The 27,332-nt window shown below is 38.2% G+C and overlaps 2 protein-coding genes across 2 annotated transcripts; both read left to right on the top strand.

Annotated features, from left to right (window-relative positions):
• The first annotated feature begins 1,167 nt into the window (after nucleotides 1-1,167).
• On the top strand, nucleotides 1,168-2,483 carry LOC138382525 (olfactory receptor 2W3-like). Its single transcript, XM_069466993.1, has 2 exons — nucleotides 1,168-2,092; nucleotides 2,461-2,483. Exons 1-2 carry the CDS (start codon nucleotides 1,168-1,170, stop codon nucleotides 2,481-2,483), a joined length of 948 nt encoding a protein of 315 aa, XP_069323094.1.
• A 7,377-nt stretch (nucleotides 2,484-9,860) lies between these two features.
• LOC138382524 (olfactory receptor 2AK2-like) lies at nucleotides 9,861-10,781 on the top strand. Its single transcript, XM_069466992.1, has one exon. It carries the CDS (start codon nucleotides 9,861-9,863, stop codon nucleotides 10,779-10,781), a length of 921 nt encoding a protein of 306 aa, XP_069323093.1.
• The last annotated feature ends 16,551 nt before the right edge of the window (nucleotides 10,782-27,332 follow it).

The raw sequence follows: 27,332 nt of genomic DNA, 5'->3' as shown, positions 1-27,332 counted from the left end.
TTAGATATATGTTAAGATAGTTTCTTTTCATTAGTTTTTTTTTTTAATTCAGAATTTCTCTGCCTACATTCATGGGTTTATTTTTCTGTTCTGTGTTCACATGACACATCTGCTTTAACATATGTAGAAACGTTTATACACACACAAAGGTATATATGCCAAAATTTTATATATTTTTCATAATTTGAAAATGAAATAAGTAGGGTAAAAGTTTGATTATTACCATTTCAGATGAGAAAACTATGAAAAGGTAAATGAACTCTCTGAGATCTCATAATTATGTCAAGCTGCCTAAGTGACCGTATCAGAGGAGTTTGTTGCCATAGCCCAAGATGTATTGAATCTGTCTCCATATCTGTCTGTAAGACTGTGGTTTATCTTATCAAATATGCTTTTCTTCAGATGTGATGCACTGTTGAATTTGGAATTTGATAGAGGTTTCTGCACATATGTGTGATTTATTGCATTAAAGTTGTATTATCTGCTACAATTTTTTTTTCCCCTCAAGCAGTATATAGTACTTTGGAAGAAAAAAAAAAAAACATATATTCTATCTCTTCAGTACCAGACCCAATTAAGAGAGAGAAAGAGATATTTTACAGGTTCTGTTGCTTTAGTAATATTATCATTTATCTACTCAGGTAATTAAAAATTACCTGAAAATGATGACCAAATGAATGAGGTGTTTATTTGGGATCAAGAGTAAAGTGCTCTGCATATAATGGATATTTCCTGAATACTTTTAATATTAGCAGATTATTTGAGGGTTCTGTGTTGGGTCTTTGAGGTTTTTGGCAGGAGCTTAGTCACCTGGGTCTCTGGAAGAATGAATAGTTGGGCCGTGGCAGAATTTATCTTGCACTTCACTGGGGTTAGAGACACCTCAAGCAGTGGTTAAGGTTGAAAACTTTTAAGCTGTATTTCCTAGGTTTAAAGTCAGCTCTGTCTCTTTCCACATACGACAGTTTTCTTAACCCACATATGTCTTAGTTTCTTTTTCTTGTAAGTTTGGAGAAAATAATAATAGTGGCAACCCCACATTGTTGTTGTTGGGGCTAAATGAATAAATGTAAAAGGAGACAAGAGTGACGGGCTTATAGTAAGTGCTCTCCTAATGTCAGCTGGTGATATCATTAGTGTTGATCTTTCTGTTCAGGGGAAGTAGAGATGGAAGGAACCAATGACAGCTTTACAGACCATTTCATCCTTGTGGGGTTCTCTGACCACCCCCGTCTGGAGAGGATCCTCTTCATGGCCCTCTTGATAGCCTACCTCCTCACCCTGATGGGCAACACCACGATCATCCTGGTGTCCTGGCGGGACTCCCACCCGCACAGCCCCATGTACTTCTTCCTCACCCACCTCTCCTTCCTGGACCTCAGTTTCACCACCAGCTCCATCCCCCAGCTGCTCTACAACCTTAATGGCCATGACAAGACCATCAGCCATGTGGGCTGCACCATCTGGCTGTTCCTGTTCCTGGGGCTGGGTGGTGTGGAGTGCCTGCTCCTGGCCGTCATGGCGTACGACCGGTTTGTTGCTGTCTGCAGGCCCCTACGCTACATGGTGACCATGAATCCCAGGCTCTGCCAGGGCTTGGTGTTGGTGGCCTGGGGCTGTGGGGTGGCCAACTCCTTTGCCATGTCTCCAGTGACCCTGCGCTTGCCCCGCTATGGGCACCTCAAGGTGGACCACTTCCTGTGTGAGATGCCAGCCCTGATCCAGATGGCTTGTGTCAACCCAGCTGCCATCGAAGGCATTTCCTATATTCTTGCAGTGGGTATTATGCTGTCACCATTGGTGTTTATTTTGGTCTCTTATGGCTTCATTGTGAGGGCTGTGTTAAGTATCCAGTCATCCTCAGGGAGGCAAAAGGCCTTCAACACCTGTGGCTCCCATCTCACCATGGTCTCACTTTTCTACAGAAACATCATCTACATGTACATGCAACCAGGAACCAGCTCCTCCTGGGACCAGGGCAAGTTTCTCACTCCCTTTTACAACATTGTCACCCCACTGATCAATCCTCTGATCTATACTCTCAGAAACAAAGAAGTGAAGGGGACATTGAGAAGATTGATTTTGGGAAATCTAACTTTAAGAAAGACATTATAATGAAAGGAAAATTAGGAACTTCTTCTTATGTTAAAACCTTATAAAACTTGAGATGTTGATCTATTACCTTGTATCACTAGCATCCATCAGAATTTGGGCAGAACTATTCACAATGTTCTGGCCCATTCTTAGATTGTGCACACACACACACGTGTGTGTGTGTGTGTGTGTGTGTGTGTAAGAGACAGAGAGAGAGAGAGAGAGAGAGAGAATCATGCAGGTGTACCTCAATGCTGATATTCAATACTTCTCAGTGTAAGGTCTGCTGACCATGGCTAATGCACAGATAACTAGGTCATTCATGTACTGTTCTAAAAAGCTAAAGATGTAAAGCCATGTTGTCTAGTCAGTCTGGAAAAGTAAAATGATGGGGTTCAGACCACTGGGACTTAGGGATGCTATGTCTGAGGCTGTGAGAGGAAAGAGGTGAAGGAATTGCCTGAGCAGAAGCTTGAAATAAGGGCAGATGTTAACTGCCTAGTTGGGGGACATGTATCAGCAATCTGGGAGTACAGCAAAGCATGCTCCAACCTCAGAGCCAAAGGGGTCTCATGCCTGAAAAGCTGCAGAACAGCCTGAAATGAAAACTTCTCATGGCTGTAGAGGTTGATTGCAATATGTCAGCCCGGGATAAGGGTCTCAAGGCTTCCACTGTTAGAACACTGGGCCAAGTTCCTTCTCTCCCTTTCTCTCCACAATGCCTCAGTTAATGTACAATCAGTCTCCCAGTGGAAAGCATGTAGTTTCTTTGTTCCTTGATCAAATGGGTCACAGCTACTGAAGTTAAAGATTGATATCCATGTACATAGCTCGAGCTTAGGATAAAATTAGTTAGTTTACCTTGATCAAAAGTGTTGTACTTACTGAAGAATTATGTGTTTTTCACTTCTAAAAAGCTAAGACACCTTGTGATTTTGGGGGGAGCCCCGAGACCTTTGGTCATTGTATCCCATGATTTTTTCACATGAGATCATTGTATTTTGCAGCATGGCAAAGAGAATAAAAAGCAAGTGCTGGATTTCAGTCCCTGCCATCTTGGCACCAGAGTGCTGGTGGTCCCCTGATTTCCCTGCTCTCTTAAATATTATTTCTGTGTCTGTGTCTGTGTTTCTTTCGTCTCTTGCAATGCATTCTGCCTGGGGACCCTATCTTTATTGGGGACGTCACGAACCCCTGATAGTAAAAGAGTTAGAGGGAAATGGGATTTCCTTTGCCCAGACTTTCTGAAATGTTTAACCATCACTTAGAGCACATTGAGTATTTCATTCTAATTATCGACTTTTACAAATCTTTTTTTTTCTTTTGGTATTTTGTCTTTAATGTGAAAAACTTTTTCACAAGATTGTAAATTTGAAGGACTTGGAAGGTACAATCTGCAAACATATTTATACTTTTTATAATAACAAATTCATGATTTGGACTTATTAATCATTTGATAAACATTTGACAATTAGCAGGAAAGTATTTATTTTCATTTGGTGTGATTCTTCTAATTCATTTTACAAAATATTTCACCCATGAAGTATTGATATGATCACAAAAATGAATTGGGCATGATTATTAAATGTATTCTCATTTCTTTTTTTATTTCAGCTTATTATGGGGGTACAAAAGTTTAGGTTATGTATATTGCCCTTGCTCCCTCCTCCGAGTCAGAGTTTCAAACGTGTCCGTCCCCTAGACGGTGCACATTGCACTCATATGTATGTATACACCCATCCCCTCCCCCCCCACACATCTGCCTGACACCCGATTAATGTTATTCCTGAATGTGCTCTTAGGTGATGATCAGGGAAACCAATTTGATGGTGAGTACATGTGGTGCTTATTTTTCCATTCTTGGGATACTTCACTTAGTAGAATGGGTTCCAACTCTATCCAGGAGAACATAAGAGATTCTATATCCCCATTATTTATTATAGCTGAGTAGGACTCCATGGTATACATATACCACATTTTATTAATCCACTCATGTATTGATGGGCATTTGGGTTGTTTCCACATCTTTGCAATTGTGAATTGTGCTGCTATAAACATTCGGGTGCAGATGTCTTTTTTATACAATGTCTTTTGTTCTTTTGGGTAGATGTCCAATAATGGGATTGCTGGATCAAATGATAGGTCTATTTGTATCTGTTTAAGGTATTTCCATATTGCTTTCCACAGAGGTTGCACTAGTTTGCAGTCCCACCAGCAGTGTATAAGTGTTCCTGTCTCTCCGCATCCACGCCAACATTTATTGTTATGGGAATTTTTGACAAAAGCCATTCTCACTGGAGTTAAGTGATATCTCATTGTGGTTTTGATTTGCATTTCCCTGATGATTAGAGATGTTGAGCATTTTTTCATATGTCTGTTGGCTATTCTTCTATCTCCTTTAAAAAATTTCTGTTCATGTCCTTTGCCCACTTTTTGATACGGTTGTTTGATTTTTTCTTGCTGATTTTCCTGAGTTCTAAATAGATTCTAGTTATCAGTATTCCTGGATTTTTTGTTTGCTTTTTAAATTTTTTTTGTATTATTCTATTTTTGTATTTATAATTATTGGTATATCACAATTGTACACATTTTTGTGGTACAGATGATATTTTGTGGTACAGATGATATATCTGTATGCAGCATGTAATGATCAAGTCAGGGTAATTGGGATTTCCATCACCTCAGACATTTATCTTTTCTTTGCATTGGGTCCATTATAATTCTTTTCTTCTAGCTCTTTTGAAATACACAATCAATTAATTGTTAACTATAGGTATAATTAGGTATAGGTTAACTATAGGTATAATTCTTAACTATAATTTCCCTACAGTACTATTGGTTTCTAGAACTTATTCTTTCTGTGTAAATGTGTTTTATACCCTGTAACTGATTTCTCTCTTGGCAGGATGGCTGAACGCTGTCTGAGTAGCAGAAGCGGGACTCAGTGCTTGCTTTTGTTACTCACAGACACACTACTTCCTTTCTGTTGTGTCTGGTGACAGTGCCTACAACTGAAGGTGATTTTTCAGAAGTAAATACTTAATACAGGCAAATAACTCAAGATCTTTCCTGACATGAAACAAGACCTCCATAAATATTATTTTTAGTGATGACTAATGTTGTTATTGCTGATATTAGTGTTTTTTTCCTAAATTGCCCTTCTTTATAAACTAAGAGCGTTCATAAACTAGGTCCCACTGGGCAGTAGATAACTATTGAAAGGGTTCATGTCCACATTGGAGCAAAGCCGTGAATGACATACCTCCATTCCTGAATCCATCTTAGTTTAAGTGGAAAATAAGAAGAATATAACAACAGCAATTAACAATATTAGTCATCATTAAAAGTAATATTTACTGAAGACATTTTGTGTCAGACAATATTGTGAGTTATTTGCTTGTGTTAAGTATTTACTTCTCAAAAATCACCACCAGTTGTAGCTGCTATCTTCAGACACAATAGAAAGAAGGAGAAAATCTCTTAGGAAAGAAAGGAAGTGATCAGATCCTGTTTCTTCCATTCAGACAGAGGCAAGCCATCCTACCCAACCCCCCTCCACCACTGCTCTCAGCTTGTACCCCCTTGCTCAACGGATGAAGAGATACCTCCCTTTTTATATCTCAGGCACCATTTCAAATTAATTTTCTCATAATGATCCTAAAGAGTGTACTTTTGTTGGTATATAATAATCCTAATATGTGTACTCACACAATGTCAAGTGAAAATAACCAAAAAAAAAAAAAAAAAATGCTAAGCACTACTAAAATGAATTAGACTTAAATTCAGACCCAGATGTGAAACTAAAGAAACAACTGTCAGGGCATCTCATGTGCTCAGGCTCCTTCCAAGGCCTTATCTTGATTTTGATTTTTTATTTCTTCTTTCCTTCCCTTTCCTTCCCTTTCTTTCCCTTTCCTTCCCTTCCCTCCACTCCCCTCCCCTCCCCTCCCCACCCCTCCCCTCCCCTCCCCACCCCTTCCCTTCCCTTCCCTTTTTGGTTTGTTTGTATGTTTTTGGAGACAGTCTTGCTAGAGTGCATTGGTGTCAGCCTAGCTCACAGCAACAGCAACCTCAAACTCCTGGGCTCAAGCAAGCCTCCTGTCTCACCCTCCTGAGTAGTTGGGACTGTAGGTGTGCACCCCCACACCTGGCTAATTTTTTTCTAATTTTAATAGAGAGAGGGTCTAGCTCTTGCTCAGGCTGGTCTCCAACTCCTGACCTCAAGCTATCCCACCTCGGCCTCCCAGAGTGCTAGGACGACAGGTGGAAGCCACCACACCCAATCTCTTATTTCCTTTTTCATAAAGGGAGCACCCAACATGGCACATGTTTCAAGCTTCTAACTTAGGTTTGTCCCATCACATTCCAGAAATATCCCATCAGTGATTTCCTTCCCAAATGGACAGTGATGTTTCAACAGTGGTGTTACCTTTCTGTGGAAATTGTTATAAAGTATTGTACAGAAAAGGAAGTCAGACTATGACAAACTAAAAAAACCAACAAATATTATAGTGATGGAAAATAAGGGTAGGATGCATGTGAGCATTTAATAGAAACTTTATAACCCAGTTAAGTACAGGGTAAGCCAGTGTAGCTTTCCTCTGAATTTTAACTTACCTCACCTTGCCTCCTAAATTGTTGCACTTTTTTTTTGCTTTTATATCTGAGCAAAGGAGTTGCATTTTGCCATGCATGGAATTTTGTAGGGAGATTGGTCAAAAGTCAACCTTACCTTAACTTTCTCAGATTAAATAAATCCCACTTCAGTAGAACAAGATTGAGTGAATACGTACCATTATCTAATTTCCTCTCTATGCACTCAAGCAAAACTAACTCTTAATGGTTATAGCAGTTATAATTGTACCTGTGGACTTTCAGAGATCTGAGTCCTCAACTTCTGTGACCATAACAACCATTTAAAGATTTTCTTTTGAAAAAGATTATAATATGAAATACAGACCATCACCTATGTTACGTAATTTTGGGGAATATCATATTTATGCAGCTTATTAAATATTATAAGTTGGTTAATTACATAGATTCCCATCTATATGTACATCTTAACTGTGTATAGAATAAGAAATATTTTTTAAAAACTTATCAGTTGACTTGATTCATTCACATTGTATGCCTGTATACATCACGTGTACTCTATAAAGGTATACAACTATTATGTACTCAGAATACATTCAAATTTAAAAAGAATTTAGTTGAAAATTATTTGATTTTTTTTCTGATTTAGGTTCAATTTTATTGGCAAAAGTATTTTATAAGTGGTGATTGTTTTTTATTTGAACAAATATATTTCGAATATTCTCCTTAAGTCAATTTTATCTTCATTTTTGGAATGAAGACATTAGATCTAATAAAGCATCACTTGGTATGTATACAGTGTGTTTAGTTACTGACTAGATACCAAGTTTTCCCAGAGGGTCTCTTAGATAAAGAATATGAGCATCAACCTTGATTAGGCAGTGAGCTCACTTAATGTGAAAGGTTTAATGGCTTATATAGGATGAGGAAATGGTGGCTTTTTGTTTAAATTCTGCTTTCCACTGAATTTTTTTATGGCAAAGGATTGAAGGCTTATTTTATACGGCAAAAATCAAGAATCTTCCAAATTCATAGTGTGTAATAGCTACTAAATTGTGCTTCAAATTAGAGATCTAGAAGGTTAGCATTTCTTTTTCAGAAGTGTCACATTACATAGCTTGATTACTTGGAATATATGCCATTCAGCTTTCAAAGCCTTTTCATATATATGATCAACAGATATAATTTATTGAAATGGATTAAAGAGGCTTTATATATACAGCAAGCTTGAACTAATTTTTAAACTGATTATTTTATAAATGAAAGGCAACCTGTGTTTATGTGTGTCTGTCTGAGGAAGACCTGCTCTCCAGGCTGTACCTTACCCTTCAGTCGCAAAGGCAGGGCCTGGTGGGGGCGAAGAGGACCATTCACGGCAACCGTCACTCAGCTCGCGCCGACTAGCTGCTTAGAAAACTATTTTTGAAGTAAATCAGAACAATTGCAGCCCCCTGACAAATTCACTGTAACTCACGTAAAGAAAAATTTTGAAACTGTTCTCAGACACACTCCTTAAAGGTATGCATTTTATGTGAATAATTCTGCAGAGTGAATTCTATGCTTTTTCTCCTATGCTCTTATTTTTGATTGGGGACACTACCGGGCTATATACATTATCCAGGTTTTACTGAAGTTATATTTGCAAAAACAACATCAAGGTATGTATTTGAGATTTGTTTGGTCTTATATTGGATTCAGATCATCTCAGGGTTGCAGGACAGAGGGGCTGGGGCAGGTTGGTGTGGTGATGTAGGGTCGGTGCTTGTGAGCCCCGTGCGTCCTCTACCCGACAGCGTAACCCTGAAGGGTCACTGCATTCTTACTGCGCTAGGAAACATGGATCCTTCTTCCTCACTTTAACCTCAAAATTTAACATTGTACTTAGTATGTAATCACATTTAACAATATTTTGGAATTATGGGAGTTTGGAAATAGGTAAAATATTACAAAAACCCAAATACTGGTGACGTTTTTTTCAGTTTTAACAAAACACACTATTTCTAAGTTGCATGGCCCCCTAGCAGTGAAATTGTTATAATACTTCCAGTTTAAAAGTTTACTTTAGTATTGCCCGGGGAATATTAACGAGATACAGATTTCATACCAGTTGCCTCCAGGTCTTTGCATTTCTCTCCTCTAGCTCTCATCTCCCATAATAAGTTACCTAACTTCTTGAAATCATTGTATAAGAAGGATTTTAAATAAAGGCAGAATTCAAATTTCAAGATAAATGTGGAGGTCAACGATGTGAAAATGTATGTATATGATCGTGAGAATGATAAAGGGCTACATCATGATGAATAAATATGAATTTAGTTGCTTATTTGATCAAGTTTTTCAAGAGGAAATGTGTGGCTTTCAGGATGTGGGTCTAGTACTAGTAAACTGGTTCTCAGCTCTATCATGGTAAGCAGAAGTGTTAATGTTGATTCTTCTGTCCCTGCCAAAGGACTGGGATTGGTTTAAGACACACTTTAAATGGATATTATCTTAAGTTGCTTAACTCACACTGAAGGTCCAAGCCATTCGCTTGTGGAGTGACTGCCTTATAATCATATGCCTTTGTGACTGGAAAGGGCAGTATTTTTAAAGTATAATGTTAAATATAGTGTTATAAAATATATGATATACATATATCTTATGTATATCATATAAAATATATAGTTCTTAATATATTTCTTGTTCATTAATTGAAACTTTTCTTTGGAATTTTGTCTAAACAATTGTAGTTTTTGATGTGGTGTGAGGAGGTTGGGAAGAGGGAATTTCTTTTAGGAGTTCTTTACAGAACCTGAGGTTATTTTTTTAGAAACTTCTGTGCTTACCATAGCACATTTCTCTCATATATCAGGTGAAATATTTGTATTTGTAAAACACCGTATATGCTATAACCCCAAATTAAGTGCTTCAACATTATAAAGAGGATTTTACCTGTTAATACCTACCAGCAAATGATGTCTTGTAATCAAAGGTGGGAAAAAACCCAATACAACAACTTGTAAGAAAGGCTTAAGAGTCCTGTCCTTATTGGGGTCAAATGAGGAGAATGACAAATATATCTATTAAAATCTCACAGAATTTTTAATTATATTTAATGTTTCTCTCAAATGACAGTCAACATTATTAGATGGAACTCTTCAGGTATTAAATGCTTTAATATTTTGATTTAAGCCATGAACACGGGAAATCAAAGTTTTGGGACAGATTTTATACTTCTTGGGCTTTTCCAATATGGCCAAATGAACACTTTGCTCTTTGCTGCCGTCGTCATAATCTTTTTGGTGGCTCTGATGGGGAATGTCATACTGATCCACCTCATTCGACTGGACGCCAGACTCCACACCCCGATGTACTGGCTGCTCAGCCAGCTCTCCACCATCGACATGATGTACATCTCCACCACCGTGCCCAAGATGGCAATGGACTTTCTCTCACAGAGTAAGACCATTACCGTTTTGGGCTGTGAGATTCAAACATATATGTTCTTGGTCCTCGGTGGGACTGAAGCTCTTCTTCTAGGTTTCATGTCTTATGATCGATATGTAGCCATCTGCCATCCTTTACGTTACCCTACACTCATGAGCAAGAAGACCTGCTGCTTCATGGTTTCATGTGCATGGACCAGTAGTTCTGTCAACTCTTTAGTACATACACTCTATGTATTTCAGCTTCCATTCTGTAGGTCTCGGCTCATTAACCACTTTTTCTGTGAAATTCCATCTCTACTGCCATTGGTGTGTCAGGACACGTCCCAGTATGAGCATACTGTCCTGCTGAGTGGGCTTATCATTCTGCTGCTACCATTCATGGCCATTCTAGCTTCCTATGCTCGTGTGCTTACTGTCGTGTTCCAGATGAGCTCAGGTAAAGGACAGAAAAAAGCTATTTCCACTTGCTCCTCCCACCTGACTGTGGCAAGCCTATTCTATATGACCACTCTGTTTACCTATACGAGGCCACACTCCTTGCATTCCCCTTCACAGGATAGGGTGGTGGCAGTATTTTATGCCATTATCACCCCTCTTCTGAACCCATTTATCTATAGCCTGCGGAATAAGGATGTCATGGGAGCTGCGAGGAGACTGTTGGGTTAATGGATATTGATGCAGGTAGTATGTCTTTAGGAACCCCTTATTGACTGAGGATTAACAACTGCAAAAGCTGTTCGTGAATTCTATCTGGGATGATGTAAGAGTGGGTTTTCTGTACAAAAGCCAGAGAAAACAGTGTGCTTATCAAACTTGTTTAAATTCTAAAGAAATAGAATTCAACTCTATCAACTCAATGTTCTAATGGCATTAATATTTTTACTGTCTTGTTTGTACTCTGAAATTCAATCCATAGGAAATAAAATCCACCCAAACATTTAGGGTCAAGAAAATCTGTATAACAACCAAAGTTAATACAGAGAAAACTACATCCATTCATTAGCTGAACAAATGCTTTAATGCTTTAACCACGTGTGTGATGGTGTCACAGGCACTTGTGATGTAGGAGGAAACCAAAATAAAAACTGACAGAAATTTATGCTGATCAGCAACCTTAATTCCATCTGCAATCTTAAATTCCCTCTGCTATATAACCTTAATGTATTGACAAGTTCCAGAAATTAGGACATGGACATCTTTCATGGGCAATTTCTCTTCCTACCTCTTTAGTGTTCTTTATAAAGCTGTATGCATAAAAGAAGAACACCAAGGCCAACTCCTCGCAACACCAAGGCCTGACTGATAATACCTGGCTACTGGCCAGCTCTGACTGGCAGGGGCTGCTTATCTCAGGAGAGGAATGTTCAATTTCTAAACCTAGACCATTTTCACCCTTTGTGGGTGGCTTAATTTACCTTACCATGATGCTTTCATTTTACTGCATCTGCTTAAATACTTCAATAAAACTTAAAATATAAAAATTTCAATAAAAATTTTAAACGTACTACAGAGAATTAAAGGAAACAAGATCACCATGATTTCATTAAATTATACTGTGCTTTTGTGTCATGTAACATGGACTGTTCCTTATTTATGTTTTTCAACATTTGCTAGGCTAGTGAAGCCATCACATCCTAAACACTTTTCATGAATCAAGTACTATGCAAATCTCCGAAAACATATTTCCTAATTGACGTACACAAACACACACACACATACACACAAACACACACATGGAAAACTTACTTAGTAGTTTGAGCAAGTACCATTGTTATCCTCATGATGTAGGTTGAGAACAAGGCCCACAGTGCTTGAAGCCTTTTCCAAGGACATCCCCCCAATAATAAACAGAAAAATAATGACACAGACTCATATTAGCTGATCCTCAGAGCCCCCCAAATTAATGATTCTATTACACTTTAACAATATGGTGCAATGTAAAAAAATCCCTTTCAGTAAAAATTATGTGTGGTAGCTAATGCATTTTTCAGTGTTTGAATTCGATTGTTAAAGCAATGCTAGTATTACCAGAATCTATTTGATCAGGAATAGTAAAGATATGAAATCACACCAAACTTGCTGTAAGGGAAGAAATATATTTGAGGGCAAAATCACCTGGGTTCTACAAAGAGATGACATCTTTAAGCCCAACCCAGACAGAAACCAGAATATTCTGAAAAGGGATGTTGATGACAAAGCTTAACCAAAGGGAGAGATGACTTATAACAAATACTGTGAGGTGATGTAGTGGCAACAGGTTTAGGGAAAGACCGTGGATGATATGTGCCACTGTGGAAGCTAAGTTTGTAGATATTAGTAGGAAATTAGTAGGGAAACCACACTTAACAACCCATGGCTTATGGGGGTGGGAGATAATGGGTCACAGACCAAGTAATAACTTCAGAGTCTGAAAAAGCAATTTATTTCTTTATGGAGGACATATTTTCTCTTTTTAGAGTTCTAGAAAAAAGTTCAGGAATCACAATGCCACCTGCAAAACAGATCCTTGTAGGGCTAGTTTCTCACGTCTAGAGAAAGCTAATTTGCTGAAGGAATGGAGATTTCCAGCAGATTCAGAAGTGTGATCAACACACAGAAATCTTTTAATGTCAAAATGTATAGTTTAGACACAGTTAAGTAACATCTAATTGTAGTCCTCTTCTCTTTTCCTGTTTCTGTTTTTCTTTTGTGGTTTCCTTATTTGATTAAGAAAGAGTCCTTAAGAAAACCAGTGACCTAAATTAATTAATGTTTAGTTAATTTAATTGGAAAAAATACTGTTTTCTCCCCTAATTTTGTAGAGGGGAAGAGTCAAAGCTTGGAGCATCTGAAGGGAGAATTAGGACCAGTAGCAGTAGAAAAGAGAGTAGGGGCAAAACCATGAGTGTCTATGGACTTGAATGTTTCCTCTGGCACTGTAGCACCCACTTCTCACACACACACACACACACACACACACATGCACATAGGCAGGTGCATGCACACACTGGCACGCCCACCCAGGCACTTCTGCCATATGCCTTTTGGGGGATTGAGCGATTGCTCCTCCACTTCCTCTTTTTTTTGTGAATATTCTAAGACTCAGTCATTATTTCAACTTGGAAATTAAATGCCCTTGGTTTGACTACTAAATCCTGTACTTAGATTCTGAGTTTCATCTGGGACAGCTAATAACTTTGCTAAGACCAACTTTCCTCATCTACAAATGGGAGACAAATATAACATCAGTTTCCTGGTCCAATAAAGTCAAATTATGCAAATAAACTCTTAGGTCCCATACAGATCACTCAGACATCGATTAGTGAAAATTAATATTCTTAATTATTTTATTGCTTCTATTAATATTATAATTAATCAATATTGCTATTATTCTTTTCTTACATAATCAATTTATGGAAAAGCACTAGCACTTCATTTGTTTTATTGGTCTTTTTCCTTCCCTTTGTCACCTCATAGACTGTCTATGATTTCCCACTGGTTTGAATATAAAATTCAAATAGTCCCCTCATGTATTGTTTTTAGAATCCCTGCATGGTTATTTAAAATAATTTGACTGGGATTTTTACTTCCCAACCAGTTCATATGTGGAGCTCTACTTCAATCAATTACTGAATGCTTACATTTTGGTCTTGTAGTATAGCATCATGATAATCTGCCAGAGTTGGGAAAAGAAAACCTTTGTCACCAGGAGGGACATTTCCTTTTTTTTTTTTTTAAACTTTTTCACATTGCTATGTATTGGCTCAGAAAACAAGATTATTTTAGAGAATGGAGGAAGAAGAGAGAGGAACAAACAGTTGTTTTATATATCTGGTGCTTTTTATTCACTGCATAAAGTAGCAATGTAGTAATATAGTTCCATCATAGTTCTTCTCATTGGACATGTAAAGGAAGTTGGGAAAAAACCCAAAGCTTTTGTGTATATAGGTTTCCCTCCCCTTTCTTTTGGGTTATTTTTTTGAATGAAATTCAGAATATGTATCAATGGTCTCAAGGGAAAGGCCAATTCTATAATTCTCACCCCATAATGTCAAACAGATTACATAAAGATTTTTCATTTTTACTCTATAGTTAGTTTTCACTATATTCCAAATGGTAACCTATATTTAAAGAAACAGATAAAGTTTGAGTCCATAAAAATAGTAATTATGTGATTTAATCGATGTGTTTCTTTAATTTCCACTGAGGCTGCATATTTTCTGTGCTTATATTGAATGTTTATCTTAGCAAATTGTATTTATGTAAAGAATATTAATGAGCTTTGCAGGAGACTTAGTATTTAATTGATGCTCCAACCCTAAGTTAGATGGATGTATTTAACTTTACTATTTAATTCTGCTGTTCAGTTTCCTCTTGGAAAAGTGACAGTTTCTGAGGGGATGGTGCAATAGTAATTAATTAAAGCACATCATATACACTATCTTATTTTGTTTTTACAGAAACCCTGCATTTAATTACTGTACACATTGTAAATACATTCACTTGAGACCAGTCTTCAAGTCTAAGAAATGTGCCAAAATACACAGAACTTTTAATTGTTTGAATACAAACCAGAAGTCACCTCTCTCTACTGCACAAGCCCACGTACTTACCTCCTCAAATCATTCCTGATTGAATTGTAGATGCTGTGGTTTCTAGTTATAAGTTTCTTTATGTTATGTAAACTATAGAGAAAAGGAATTCCTGATCTTGGTCAAATCAAGATTTCTATAATTATCTTATGTTTTCTTCATTTATTCAGGTATTTACAAAAACATTCCTTCCATTCTCTCTTTTCAATCAGAATATATTTGGTAGCAAAACAGAACCTGGAACCACATCTATCCAGAGTGCCTGAAAAATAGTGCACATTATTTGAATTAATTTATCAATTACATGAAATATAGTCATTTGAGCTAGGACCTTTGATAGTCAGTTACTTATCTTAGTTCATTGTAGTCAACATATCGCTGTTGACACTATAAAGGTATTAACTGGAACAAAAAACAGGGAGGCTTGAAATGATTACGAGAAGTTTACATTCAGAACCTTGGTTCTGGGCTTACTATGCCTGGTTTGAGACCTAACTTCTTTCCCTGATTTTCTAGGAAAAAGTAAATTATTCTAACTCCAATGTTACACATATACATTTCTAAAATAATAACAGACTATACTTAATTTAGTTCTTGTAAAGTTAATTGGGACAATGCATATCAAAGGGTTAGCAGTGCTTGAGACAATGTTTGCTACAGTTATTATTATTCATATTATGTTTGGGTTGCCACATCTCCACCATGAGGATGTGGAAACACAGTCATTTCAGTTTTAAAATGTTTGGATAAAATTGAAGAAAGTACCATAATAGGGCCAGACCAAAATATCGGTCAGCATGGTCTATAACATAAATCGTACTGTTGAGAAGGGTGCAGTTTTGCCGATTCTGGGGCAACTACATTGAAGTGGAGATAAATATAAGACAATAGGTCTAATGACTTTGAGTTTGGTGTAATCACATATTTAAATAGATCCAGGAATCTACCATATGATCCAGCAATCCCACTCCTGAGTATATACCCAGTGGAAATGAAATCAGTATGTCAAAGAGATGTCTGTACCCCATGCTTACTGCAGCACTATTCACAATAGCCAACACATGAAATCAACCTGTGTTAATCACCAGATGAATGGGAAAAGAAAATATGGTATATATGCAAAATGGAATATTATTCATCCTTAAAAAAGAATGAAGTCCGTCATTTGCAATAAGATGGATGAACCTGGAGGACATAATGTTAAGTGAACTAAGCCAAACACAGAAAGACAAATACCACACGATCTCATTTATATGTGGAAACTTAAAAAAAAAAAAAAAAAAAAGAAAAAAAAAGTAAGAGGAAAGAGAGAAAGTTTATGTCACAGAAGCAGAAAGTAGAACAATGGTGACCAGGGACTGGGAAAGGAGTGGAGGGGGGAGAATGAGAAAAGGTTTGTCAACAGGTACAAAGTTACAGTTAAATAGGAGGAATAGTTTCTGAAGTTCTGTTGGACAGCAGGGTGACTATGGTTAACAGTAAAGTATTGTATATTACAAAGAGCTAGAAGAGAGGCTTTTAAACATGCTCACCACAAGGCAATGATAAATGCATGAAATGATGTATACACTAACTACCCTGATTGCATCATTATACAATGTACATATGTATTTTTACTTAAAATTTTACTCCATAAGTATGTACAATTATTAATACAATGTGTCAGTTAAAAATGAAATAAAAATGAAGTAACGAGAACATGATTTTTATCCTATTTTACACGTGTAGAACAATGGTATAGACAACTTGAAATTCTCTAGAATTACACAGAATTGAATTAACTTGGGTACAATAGGCTTTTTGACATGAAATACTACATTATAGATTACCTTACTTCTTCAAAATTTTTAAGAATGAAAGAAATATTTAGGGTGGTCTCATAATGTGTGCCACACCCATATTGGAATCATCTGTGCTAATACTCATTACTATTAACATTGACTGAGGGTTTATGATGTCTATAGGTTGCCTTATCTGCTAATAAACAAGCAAATAAACAAATTAAACACCTCAAAAAAAGAAAGAAAATTAAATGTCTGCTAAGCTCCATGTTATATTAAAGTGCTTAAAATTTCTAGAATGCATTTTAGCATAAAATGAATATTAAATATTAAAACATTTTAAAGATTAAAAATCAAAAACCTAATGGCCTTAGAATGATTAAGTTCACCATGACCACATGTGCTTGCTCTATGTTCAAAAGAAACTTATGAAAGGTAAACGCTGGTGGGACTGCAAACTAGTGCAACCTCTGTGGAAAGCAATATGGAGATACCTTAAACAGATACAAGTAGACCTACCATTTGATCCAGCAATCCCATTATTGGGCATCTACCCAAAAGAACAAAAGACATTCTATAAAAAGACATCTGCACCCAAATGTTTATAGCAGCACAATTCACAAGCACAAAGATATGGAAACAACCCAAATGCCCATCAATACATGAGTGGATTAGTAAAATGTGGTATACGTATACCATGGAGTATTACTCAGCTATAAGAAATAACGGTGATATGGAATCTCTTATGTTCTCCTGGATAGAGCTGGAACCCATTCTACTAAGTGAAGTATCCCAAGAATGGAAAAATAAGCACCACATGTACTCACCATCAAATTGGTTTCCCTGATCATCACCTAAGTGCACATTTGGACTAACTGGGTGTCGGGCAGATGTGGGTGTGGGAGGGGAGGGGTGTATACCTACATAATGAGTGCGATGCGCACTGTCTGGGGATGGAAACGCTTGAAGCTCTGACTCGGGGAGTTGGGGGGCATGGGCAATATACATAACCTAAACTTTTGTACCCCCATAATATGCTGAAATAAATAACAGGTAAATGAAGTACAGAATCTGTTACAGATATTGGAAATATTGTCTCTTAAGCTGTCCCTTTGATTAAAAACAGGGAGAATTATATTGCATGTTCTCAAATATATGTTAATTTTTCTCAAAATATTTCAGTGGGAAACATCTATTCATGGCTGAGTAATCGTAGTAAAATAAAGTTATGGATAGTCTGTGTAGAGCTATTGTATTATGCCGTAATTCTGTTATAATATTATCTGCATTTTCTCTTATAATTGTCAATTCTAAAAAGAGACAGATACTATTGATATTATCTCATTCCATTTTGCACATAATGAACCTGAGATTTAAAGAGATTTAAATTTCCTAATCTTATTCAACTACTACACAGTGACAAAAGAAATTTCAAGAAGGCCTATCCTTAAATTTGTACTTCTATATTCATGAAATTAATGAAATAATGCTATTGAGTTAAGGATCAGAAATTTGAATCCTGCTACCACTTCTCCAATTTTTAATTGTGCATTATTATTTGAGTTATATAACTTTCTAGACTGTTGAATTTCTGCTGCTTAAATGTGAAATATACAGATATTTCATGTGACATTTCATTTAGAAATGCTATATAGAACTATTTGTGCAGTGAATTGAAATGTCTAATATAACAATGAGTATTTTAAAGTGCTGTGAGTTTAATTTATCTTTCAATTGTAAATCCACAGAGGACTTTTAAAATCACATTTAAAGTTCTCATAATCTGAATATTATGTTGGAAAGCTGGTTTTAGTACAGACACTAGTTGGTTGTTTTCAATTCAAATAAAGAGCAGAAGGTGAACCCAATGGAAGCAAATGAAACTATTATTGGAAGACCGTCTAAAATACTTGTGAATTTCTTCAGTCCAGAAACAAGGAGACTGACTCCTGAAGGCTGGTGAAGACCTGCCCCAAATCTTACAAATATGTGCTAAGTTTGGATAGGACTTTAGTGTTTCATCTCCAAGTCTTCATGTTCTGAACCTGTAATTCATATCTGTAACCTCGCCATTCCTGATTCTATCTGGCTTAACTGGAGGAAATTTATATTTCATTGCTTGGGATTCAGTAATTCCAGAAAGGCACAGATTTGTGTACCATGCCATGAAATTAAAAGATGAACTCTGAACGATGCATTTGCAGAATTAATGTATTTGATAGCCATAGATACAATGACGGCACAAAATAACACCAAACTTATGATCATAGATTCAAACAATTTATATATCAATAACTACTCTTATTATCCCAATTATATTCAGTGTGAGAAAATTTATAGACAGAATCCAGCACATTAACATTTAATGAATAATAAAATGTGTTTCAAATATATCTAATCTAAAATGTAAAACTCTGGTTAATAATGAGGTAAAAAATTAAGTATATAAAGTAGGCTGGAGAAGATATTTGCAATGTGTCTAAATAACAAGGTAGAGCAGCATATATAAATATCAAAATACATAAAACATTCGTTAAATCAATATAGAAAATTCAAATAATCCATTAGAAAACACAGACAAGAGATTTTCACAGAAGAAATCCAAGAGGTCAATGCATAGATAAAAATAGTTTCTGCCTCAGGATCATAGGGCACGTGTAACTTAAAAGTATATTTTTACTTTGCTGTGATTGGTAGTAATTATTACTCCTGACAATACCTAACAATACTATGTGTGGAGGAATTTCAAATCAGCAGCTGACAGGATAGAAAATTAGGGATTCAATTGCACATGATCCCGGATGGACCTCAGACTGATTTTGTGTGAACAAGTTATCTGGGCACATCTTCATAAACTGGTTCGTTTTTGTCTACTACCATTAAATATGTGGGGTTACTGGTGACAAAGGGGGAAAATCTGAATGTAACATAATTTCATTAATTTCCTTAGATTATGTTCAGTTATGGAAGTATTCATCTTTTAGGAATGGATATATTCAGTTAAATCCAGTGTCATTTTTTAGTACCTTCTAGGCATAAATGTTGAGAAAAGTGTTCCTGCAATCAAGAAGACAAGTGACGTCACATGAGGCGAATGCTGGTGCGTGCTGTGCAGCAGTGTCTGTGGCAGCCGGGAGCTGACGCAGTCAGAGTATCGGCTGCTGACAGGTACGGAATAGAGACTTAACATTTCTACCTTTGCTTTGTTTTCTTAAAATTATTAACATTTAAAAATTAATTCATCTTGACTTTGAAGGAAATATTGTGAAAATATGTCAAACAAATATGTGAGAATTGGGCAAAAGTAAGAATTATGACATATGAGAGCCATCCAGAAAGTATCCAGCCACTGTTCTGACAAGGAGAATGGGTACATGGCTGGGTACTTTCTGGACAGCCCTCTTATATTACACGTACCTTGACTAAAATACACTTCGTTAAATAAAGTGAATTAAATTGCAATAAAACTAGAGAACAGTATGCAAATTAATGACCTCACACATCAATCTGACACACAATTCATTCCATATGCATACAGTATGAATTGATACTATATTCCAAGCTATGGGAATTATGTGCATTAGGCTTCCATCATTTGAAAAGTATAAAATGTATTTGAGTGATATGCATATTGGGGCTTGTGGTATCATGAAGTAATTTATGTTCATAAATGGTTATATATGTTTGTGTGTGATTTATATATTTTTAATATATTTATATATAACTAAATATCTATATAATTTATGCTCATAGATGAGTTTATATGTATAATACATAAAAATATATATGGTTCTGCATACATAAAATATGCAAGTTTTATATGCAAATATATAACATATATAGAACCACTTATATAAATATGTTTAATATATAAAATGTATATAGCTTTGCCTATGTAAAACATATAATGTTTATGGATAATATACAATTTAGAAAATATATTAAATATAATACATAATACACATACTTTATATATACATATTATATATAATGCTTTATGAGCATAAATGTCTTCATGAAACCACAAATTCCAAACTGCAATATAGTAAAGATATACGAATTACATATCAGATATATGCATCTTAGTGAAATTTAATCCATTTTACCTGCAAAGACTGGTTAGTATTGCTTATTTAAATTTAATATATATATATTTCAAGTATTATGTTGGGTTCTGACAGTTAAGAGAAAAAATGTTACTTGATTTCTATTATTTAAAGAAGATAGGCCAGGTGCAATGACACATGTCTATAATCTCAGCTACTTGGGAGGCTAAAGTGGGAGGATAGCTTGAGCCCAGGAGTTTGAGGCTGCAGTGTGCTGTGACTGCACCTGTGAATAGCCACTGCACTCCAGCATGGGCAACACAGTGAGACCCCATCTCTAAAAAAAAAAAAAAAAGAAGAAAAAAAAAAGAAAGAACATAATGATATAGGTACCTCTGATAGACTTCATTTTTTTAAAGATAGCTGCAAAATATCTGCTATCTCAGAAGCTCCACTAGAACCTTGTTACTCCCTCATTAAGAGGTCAAGTCTATGCCGTCTCATTGAACTTGCTTTTGTGAATTTATGCCCTCTCCCCTTGAATCTGCTTAGAAGGCCTTTGTGAGTGCTTTTACCTGTAGTGTATGGCTGAAGAGATTCTAACTGAATTTAATGATTAGGTTATAAAAATGCTATGCACTACCTCCTTTTTTCTACTGGCTTGCTCATGCTAGAACCTAGCCATCATGCTATAAGGAAGCTCAAGCAGCTTGTGGGTAGGCCAACATGAAGAAAAACTAAGACCTTCAGCCAGGTGAGTTCCCAGCTAGCAACAAGTACCAACTCACCACCATGTGTTTGAATCATCTTGGAGGAGGACCTCCACATCCCAATTGAACTGCTCCAACTGAAACATATTTAAAAAAACCCTGAATTTTTCATGAAGTCCTGCCCAAACAGCAGATTCTTGAGTAAAATAAATCAGTGTTGTTTTAAGCCATAGGTTTTGAAGTAGCTTGAATGGAGCAACAGTAACTAGAATGAATGATTGTGTGTGTGTGTGTATTTAATCAGAGGTGAAAATCTAAAGGAAAGCAACAGGAACCCAGAAAAATTAAACATTAAAGGGATCTTCTCTTTACCAAGAATACTAGTCTAAGGATGTAAACAAAATGATATTCACTTTCATGGCCTTGTATGGTATGGAAAAAAAGCCAAAAACTGCAAGGCCCACCAGAGGTTAGGGTGGGTTAGAAGACACCTAAATAGAAGAGGGATGTAAAGGATGACACACTCAGTGTTGAGGTTGGCTAGGAATAAACCTAGACACCCACCGACATAGAGTCCAGCCAGTCCACAGCACTGGGGAGATAACAGTAGATCATAATACTATTGTTTTACACCAATACATTTTAGGATGGTTTGTTACCAAGCAGTAGATATAAGGATTATCAAGAATTAAATGATATAATATCTTTTTACTCTTTGAGAAGATTATAGGGGTAAAATAAAATTAGTGTTTGATAAATAAAGTACATGGTAAAAATATGTTAATCACTAAAAAAATTTAAAAGCAGAGAACACATTGTCTTAAGTGGTAGAAGGGAACTTGAAATGAGGAAACATCCAATCCAAGAAAGAAAACACTATGATGAAGGTGGACATAGAGAAGAACGATAATCCGGAAGCACTAAATAAAATGGCAAAAATGAATTCGAATATGTCCAGTTCATCAGCAAATATAATTATACTTACTGCTCCAAATAAAAAGCAAAGGATTTAGACTTGAGTAGACTATTATTTTAAGTAGGCCTATCGCAAATATGAAGGTAAAGTATGTACAAAAATGCAAGAAAGAGAATAGGTACATCAGATGATTATTAACTCAGCAGCGAACTGTTTGGCCATAGTAATATTTAAAAAGTGGATTTTAATTATAGGACAAGTACGGGAGGTACATTATCCACAGAATAGGTGATATCAAAAGGCTAGCAGAGAAAAATTAAAACATTTTGTTTCAGTAACATTTCCTGAATTGGAGGATCATTCAGTTTGAAAGGCCCATTGAGTGGCCAGCACAATGAATGAAAAATGTCCCCATTAAGTAGAATACCGCAAACACAGATGCGCCGGGCAGATGGGAGAGGCCAGGGCAGGCCGCGCTGCCCCTCGCTGCCAGGCTGGTGGCGTCCTCTGCCCGACCGCGAAGGACCCGCACTGGAAGAGGTCCGGCGCTCGCGGAATGTCGCCTGGCGGGCCCTGGGTGACGCCGGCCGCCCAGCCGCCCTGAGCCATCTCGGCCTGCGCGGGCCTTCCCAGCTGGCTGTGGAGGCGCAGGGCGCGGGCGCCTGCTGGGTCCGCACCTCGCCGGCGCCGCACTGCAGCCCGTCCTTCCCCACAGCTGCCTTGGCCCCGGTGAAAACCTCCTGGAGCGGCTCAGGTGGGCTCAGACCCAGGCCCCTCTGGGTGGGAAGCAGGGGGCACGGACAGAGGCCTTTTAAGGGCCGCGGGCGAGTCGCCTTTGGCTAAGGCAGGTTCCACCCAAGGACAGCTGTGCAGCCGCCCACACCCCTTCCTAGTGTTCCAAACGCTTATTACCCCCCTTACGTGTGTGTTTAAAAGGAGGGAAAATAGCGGTCAGTGGTCTTTTTATTGAAATTGTTGGTTCACAAAGCTTTAGTAGAAATACGGACAATTTGAGAAATGCTGATGTCATCTGTTGCTTCGTTTTCAAAAAGACAGCAAGCAAAACACTAATAAGCAAAACTAAAGCATGTCAGTTCCTTGATCCCCTCTCTTCCTCTTCCTAGCATAATTTAAAAAGGCTTTTTAACTATACGTAGCATTTTGCATGATTTTGGACATTTGTCTTTTTGGGGGTCTATGCCACCATTGAGTCATTTTTCCTTATTTCCACTTAGTCTTTTTTGTTTTAATTTTAACTTTTTAAAAAATTTTAGAATTTAGAATATTGTGGGGGTACACACTTTTTGATTACATAATTTGTTTTTGTACAGTTTAAGTCAAAGTTATAATGCTCTGCACTCAGTGTGCATTGTACCCGTTAGGTGTGAATTTACCCAAACCCTCTCCCCTCCCACCTACTTGATTTCCATTGAGTTTTACTTCCATATGTACACATTAGTGCTGATTGATTAATTCCAATTTAGCATGGAGTACATGTGGTGTTTGTTTTTCCATTCTTGCAATACTTCACTTAGAAGAATGGTCTCCAGTTCCATTCAGGTTGCTGTAAAAACCATTATTTAATTCATTTTATGGCTGTGTAGTATTCCATACACACACACACACACACACACACACACACAAACACATACATACTTTTTTTTGATCCGCTCGTCACTTGATGGGCACCTGGGTTGGTCCCATATCTTTGCCATGGTGAATGATGCCATGATAAAGATACAAGTGCAGTATATTTTTTATAAAATGACTTACTTTCCTTTGGGCAGATCCCAGTAGTTGGATTGCTGAATCAAATCATAGATCTACCTTTGATTATTTGAAAAATGTCCATACTGTTTTGCATAGAGGTTGTACTAACTTACACTTCCACCAGCAGTGTGTAAGCATTCCCTTTTCACCACATCTACACCAGGATCTATTGTTTTTTGACTTACTGATAATGACCATTCTTCAAGGAGTAAGCTGGTCTCTCATGGTAGTTTTCATTTGCATTTTCCTGATGATTAGAGATGATGAGCAGTTTTTAGTTAATTTTTCAGTTGGGAGATATTTTATTATTGATTCAATCTTGATTATTGTCCTGTTCAGGATTTCTATCTTCCTGATTCTAGCTTGGGAGGTTGTATGTTTCCAGGAATTCATCCATTTCCTCTAGATATTCTAGTTTGAGTGCATTCATCATACTCGCAGATGATCTTTGGCATTTTTTGGTATCAGTAGTAATATCTCCTTTTTCATGTTTGGTTGAGTGTCTTTAAATTCTCTCTCTTCTTTCTTGGTTAACCTAGCCAGCGGTCTGTTTATTTTATTTACCTTCTTAATGAACCAACTCTTCATTTCATTGATCCTTTGTGTTGTTTTGTGGTTGCAATTTCCTATGGTTCTACTCTGATCTTTGATATGTCTTGTCTTCTGTTAGCTTTAGGTTTGTTCTTGTTTTTCCGGTTCCTTGGGATGTGACTTTAGGTTGTTCAATGCTTGCTGTGGCTCTTTTAAAGGAAAGGCATGAGCCTCACTGTCTGTGGAAGCCTGGGTGTGATGAGCAAGCTGTCAGAGGAGGGGCAGCTGCTCCCAAGTGCCCTGACTTGATTGTCCCTTGTGGACAATCCCCTAGCCAGCCTTGAGCAGGAATGGTCACAGCTTGGAAGCCAGAGTTAGGGGAGGGGAGGAGGAGGAGAAGGTTCCAAATGGGGGAGAGCTGGCACTTTGGTCTCCTTTGTCCTGAGGGGCCCTCAGGCATGCTGCATTCTCCTCTCAGCTGGAAGTGGCCTGCCCTGAATGCCCAAGCTCTAGGAGTCCAGCGGTTCCTCTGAGACCCAACAATCCTCTAAGGCTGCTGTGGTTCTAGTAGGTGCTGGGGAACGTTAGGTATGGATCCAGTGATGTAGAGACCCAGGGGCTGAGGTTCCCTTGTTCGGACATCTGAGGAAAAGCTGCCTGACCATGAAGGGAGGGAAATGAGCCACACCCACCATGCAGAATCTGGGCACAGGAAGCGTGGTATTATTGGGGGTACAGCCCTCCTGTGAGCCCAGAACTGGCCATACCATGGCACACTCATGACAAATGATCATGATTGGGAGCAGAGGTGGCTGTCTCTGTAGCACTCATTGGTTGGAGGAGAGGAGTCCCTGTGTCCATGACCTTCCCAGGTTCAGGTGTTGCTTTTGTTCTGGGGTGGGAACACTCTCCTACGCTACAGACTTTGCTCTGCAACCATGGCCATATGCCAGGGGCTCTCAGGTGTAGGAGAGTGGACACACCTCTTTCCTTTGTCTGAAAAAGCATTTGTGGCACAGCCCCATTCCCTCGGGGTAGCCCACCCTACTGTTCAGAATGCCAGGATCACTGCTGCTCTCCTGTGTTCCTTTGTGATTGGTAATGCCAGGTGGGTGACAGGTAATGCTCATGTGGGATCCATTGACAAGGAGACTGGAGTGCTGTGACTCCCTAGGCAGGATAGAGGCACATAGTGGGTGCGCAAGCCATATCCCACCTGCCCCCTCGGTGTGCATTTTCTGGTTTCCGTCACCCTACTTCATTAGCTTTCTATCTTCTAAATGCGTCTTCAGTTTTCTTGACTGTTAATGTTTTCCTCCCATTCTTTCTGTTCTGTGCTCATATCTTTTTTATCCCTTTATTGTTATTTGTAGGTGTCTGAGAAGGCAGAGGAAATGAGTATATGCACTCAGCATGCTCTCAGTACCTGAAATTCCCACATTCGGTTACAAGATAACAATTTGAACCAGTGGACCTGGGCAGAAATCAGAAAAGTGAGACTTGGGCTTTAAAGTAGCGTTTATTTCCCTGGTCAGTACACACTTGGGGCCTTAGATCCAGGGCCTGACTCCCATGCTGAGACGCTCCTTATGGTGATCATCTTCTCCCAAGCTCCATGTCTCACCTGTGTGCAGAGTGATGCCACTGTGCACCCTGAAGTCATTAAGCCTGTGGTTGTGGCGTCCTGGGTTGACCTAGAGAGGAGGATTGAGGATCAGGAAGAAGCCTATGGGGACGTAGGAGGACCTAGATGTGCAGTCAGTGGCCCCGGGCTTAAATCAGACCCCACTCTCCTGATGTACGGCTGCACTGTGAAGTGGAGATGCCAACGTCTACATCGGGATGTTGTCAGGTTGAAGGAGAGTGACCTACGCAGTTTGCTGGGCTCCCTGTCCCTCTGCCTACAGTGCAGGCCGCACCTGTGGACTCCCCCTCCTCCTGCACGGGAGCTCTGTGAGGGGGGCCATGTCTGTCTTAGTGGATCCCCTCACCTAGATCGGCGTCCAGTGCATACCAGGTAGTCAATACACATTTGTTGAAAGAAAGAATTTTTTATTTTTTATTTGTTTAATTTTTTTTTATTTCAGCTCATTATGGGGGTACAAACGTTCAGGTTATATATATTGCCCATGTCTCCCCATCCCCCCGAGTCTGAGCTTCAACTGTGTCCATTCCCTAGAATTTATTGATGGAGGTACACAGAGATCTGAGTAAAAGTGAGTTCTCTGGCACAAAAATCTCAAGGATATACCTTCAGCAAATGTCATCAGGGGACATGAGGCTGGGAAGTGCTCACTGAATGTGGCTTCCGAGTGTCCCAGCATTGAATTTGGAGGTTCTCTGCCTGTTCAGGGTGAGGTCCTGGCAGGGAGCCCCAAGGTGGGTCTGATCAACCTTCTGACCCCAACCACAGCTCTCTGAATCTCCAGCTTAATTACCTCTTATGGTTGCACACCTGGGTTATACTTTCTTACTGTGCCAGCAGCACAATCTGATGGCATTGTCCCTACGTTCATGGTGATGAACAGGCATGGAGTATTTGCAGACCCTTTGCAACTCTAGAGTGATAAGTGACCCGGGGGAACATGAAGTCTGTATTCCACAAAATGTAGGAAGGTCTGAGGAGGAAAGGCCTGGCTGGGCCAGCCACACTTGTCCTTCCTGTCTTAGTGGGCCTGTCATGAGGTGTCCTGGGGGGTCAAACGTGGAACATTTCCACATGCATTGCACCCAGATGAGCCAGGGCTTTATGCCTTAAAAAATGAACAATGGTGAGTTAATTTAATTCTGCTTTGTGATATTTTCTAAGTTGCATCATTATCTAATTTAAGTGATTTCCATCTTTACCCCAACCTACCTTCCTTCACAACCCTCCTTCTCCCCTGACAAAGA

The sequence above is a fragment of the Eulemur rufifrons genome, chromosome 4, assembly GCF_041146395.1.
Source record: "Eulemur rufifrons isolate Redbay chromosome 4, OSU_ERuf_1, whole genome shotgun sequence".
Classification (NCBI taxonomy): Eukaryota; Metazoa; Chordata; class Mammalia; order Primates; family Lemuridae; genus Eulemur; species Eulemur rufifrons.
The sequence above is the reverse complement of the archived record's forward strand: the minus strand, read 5'-3'. Positions and strand labels throughout refer to the sequence as shown.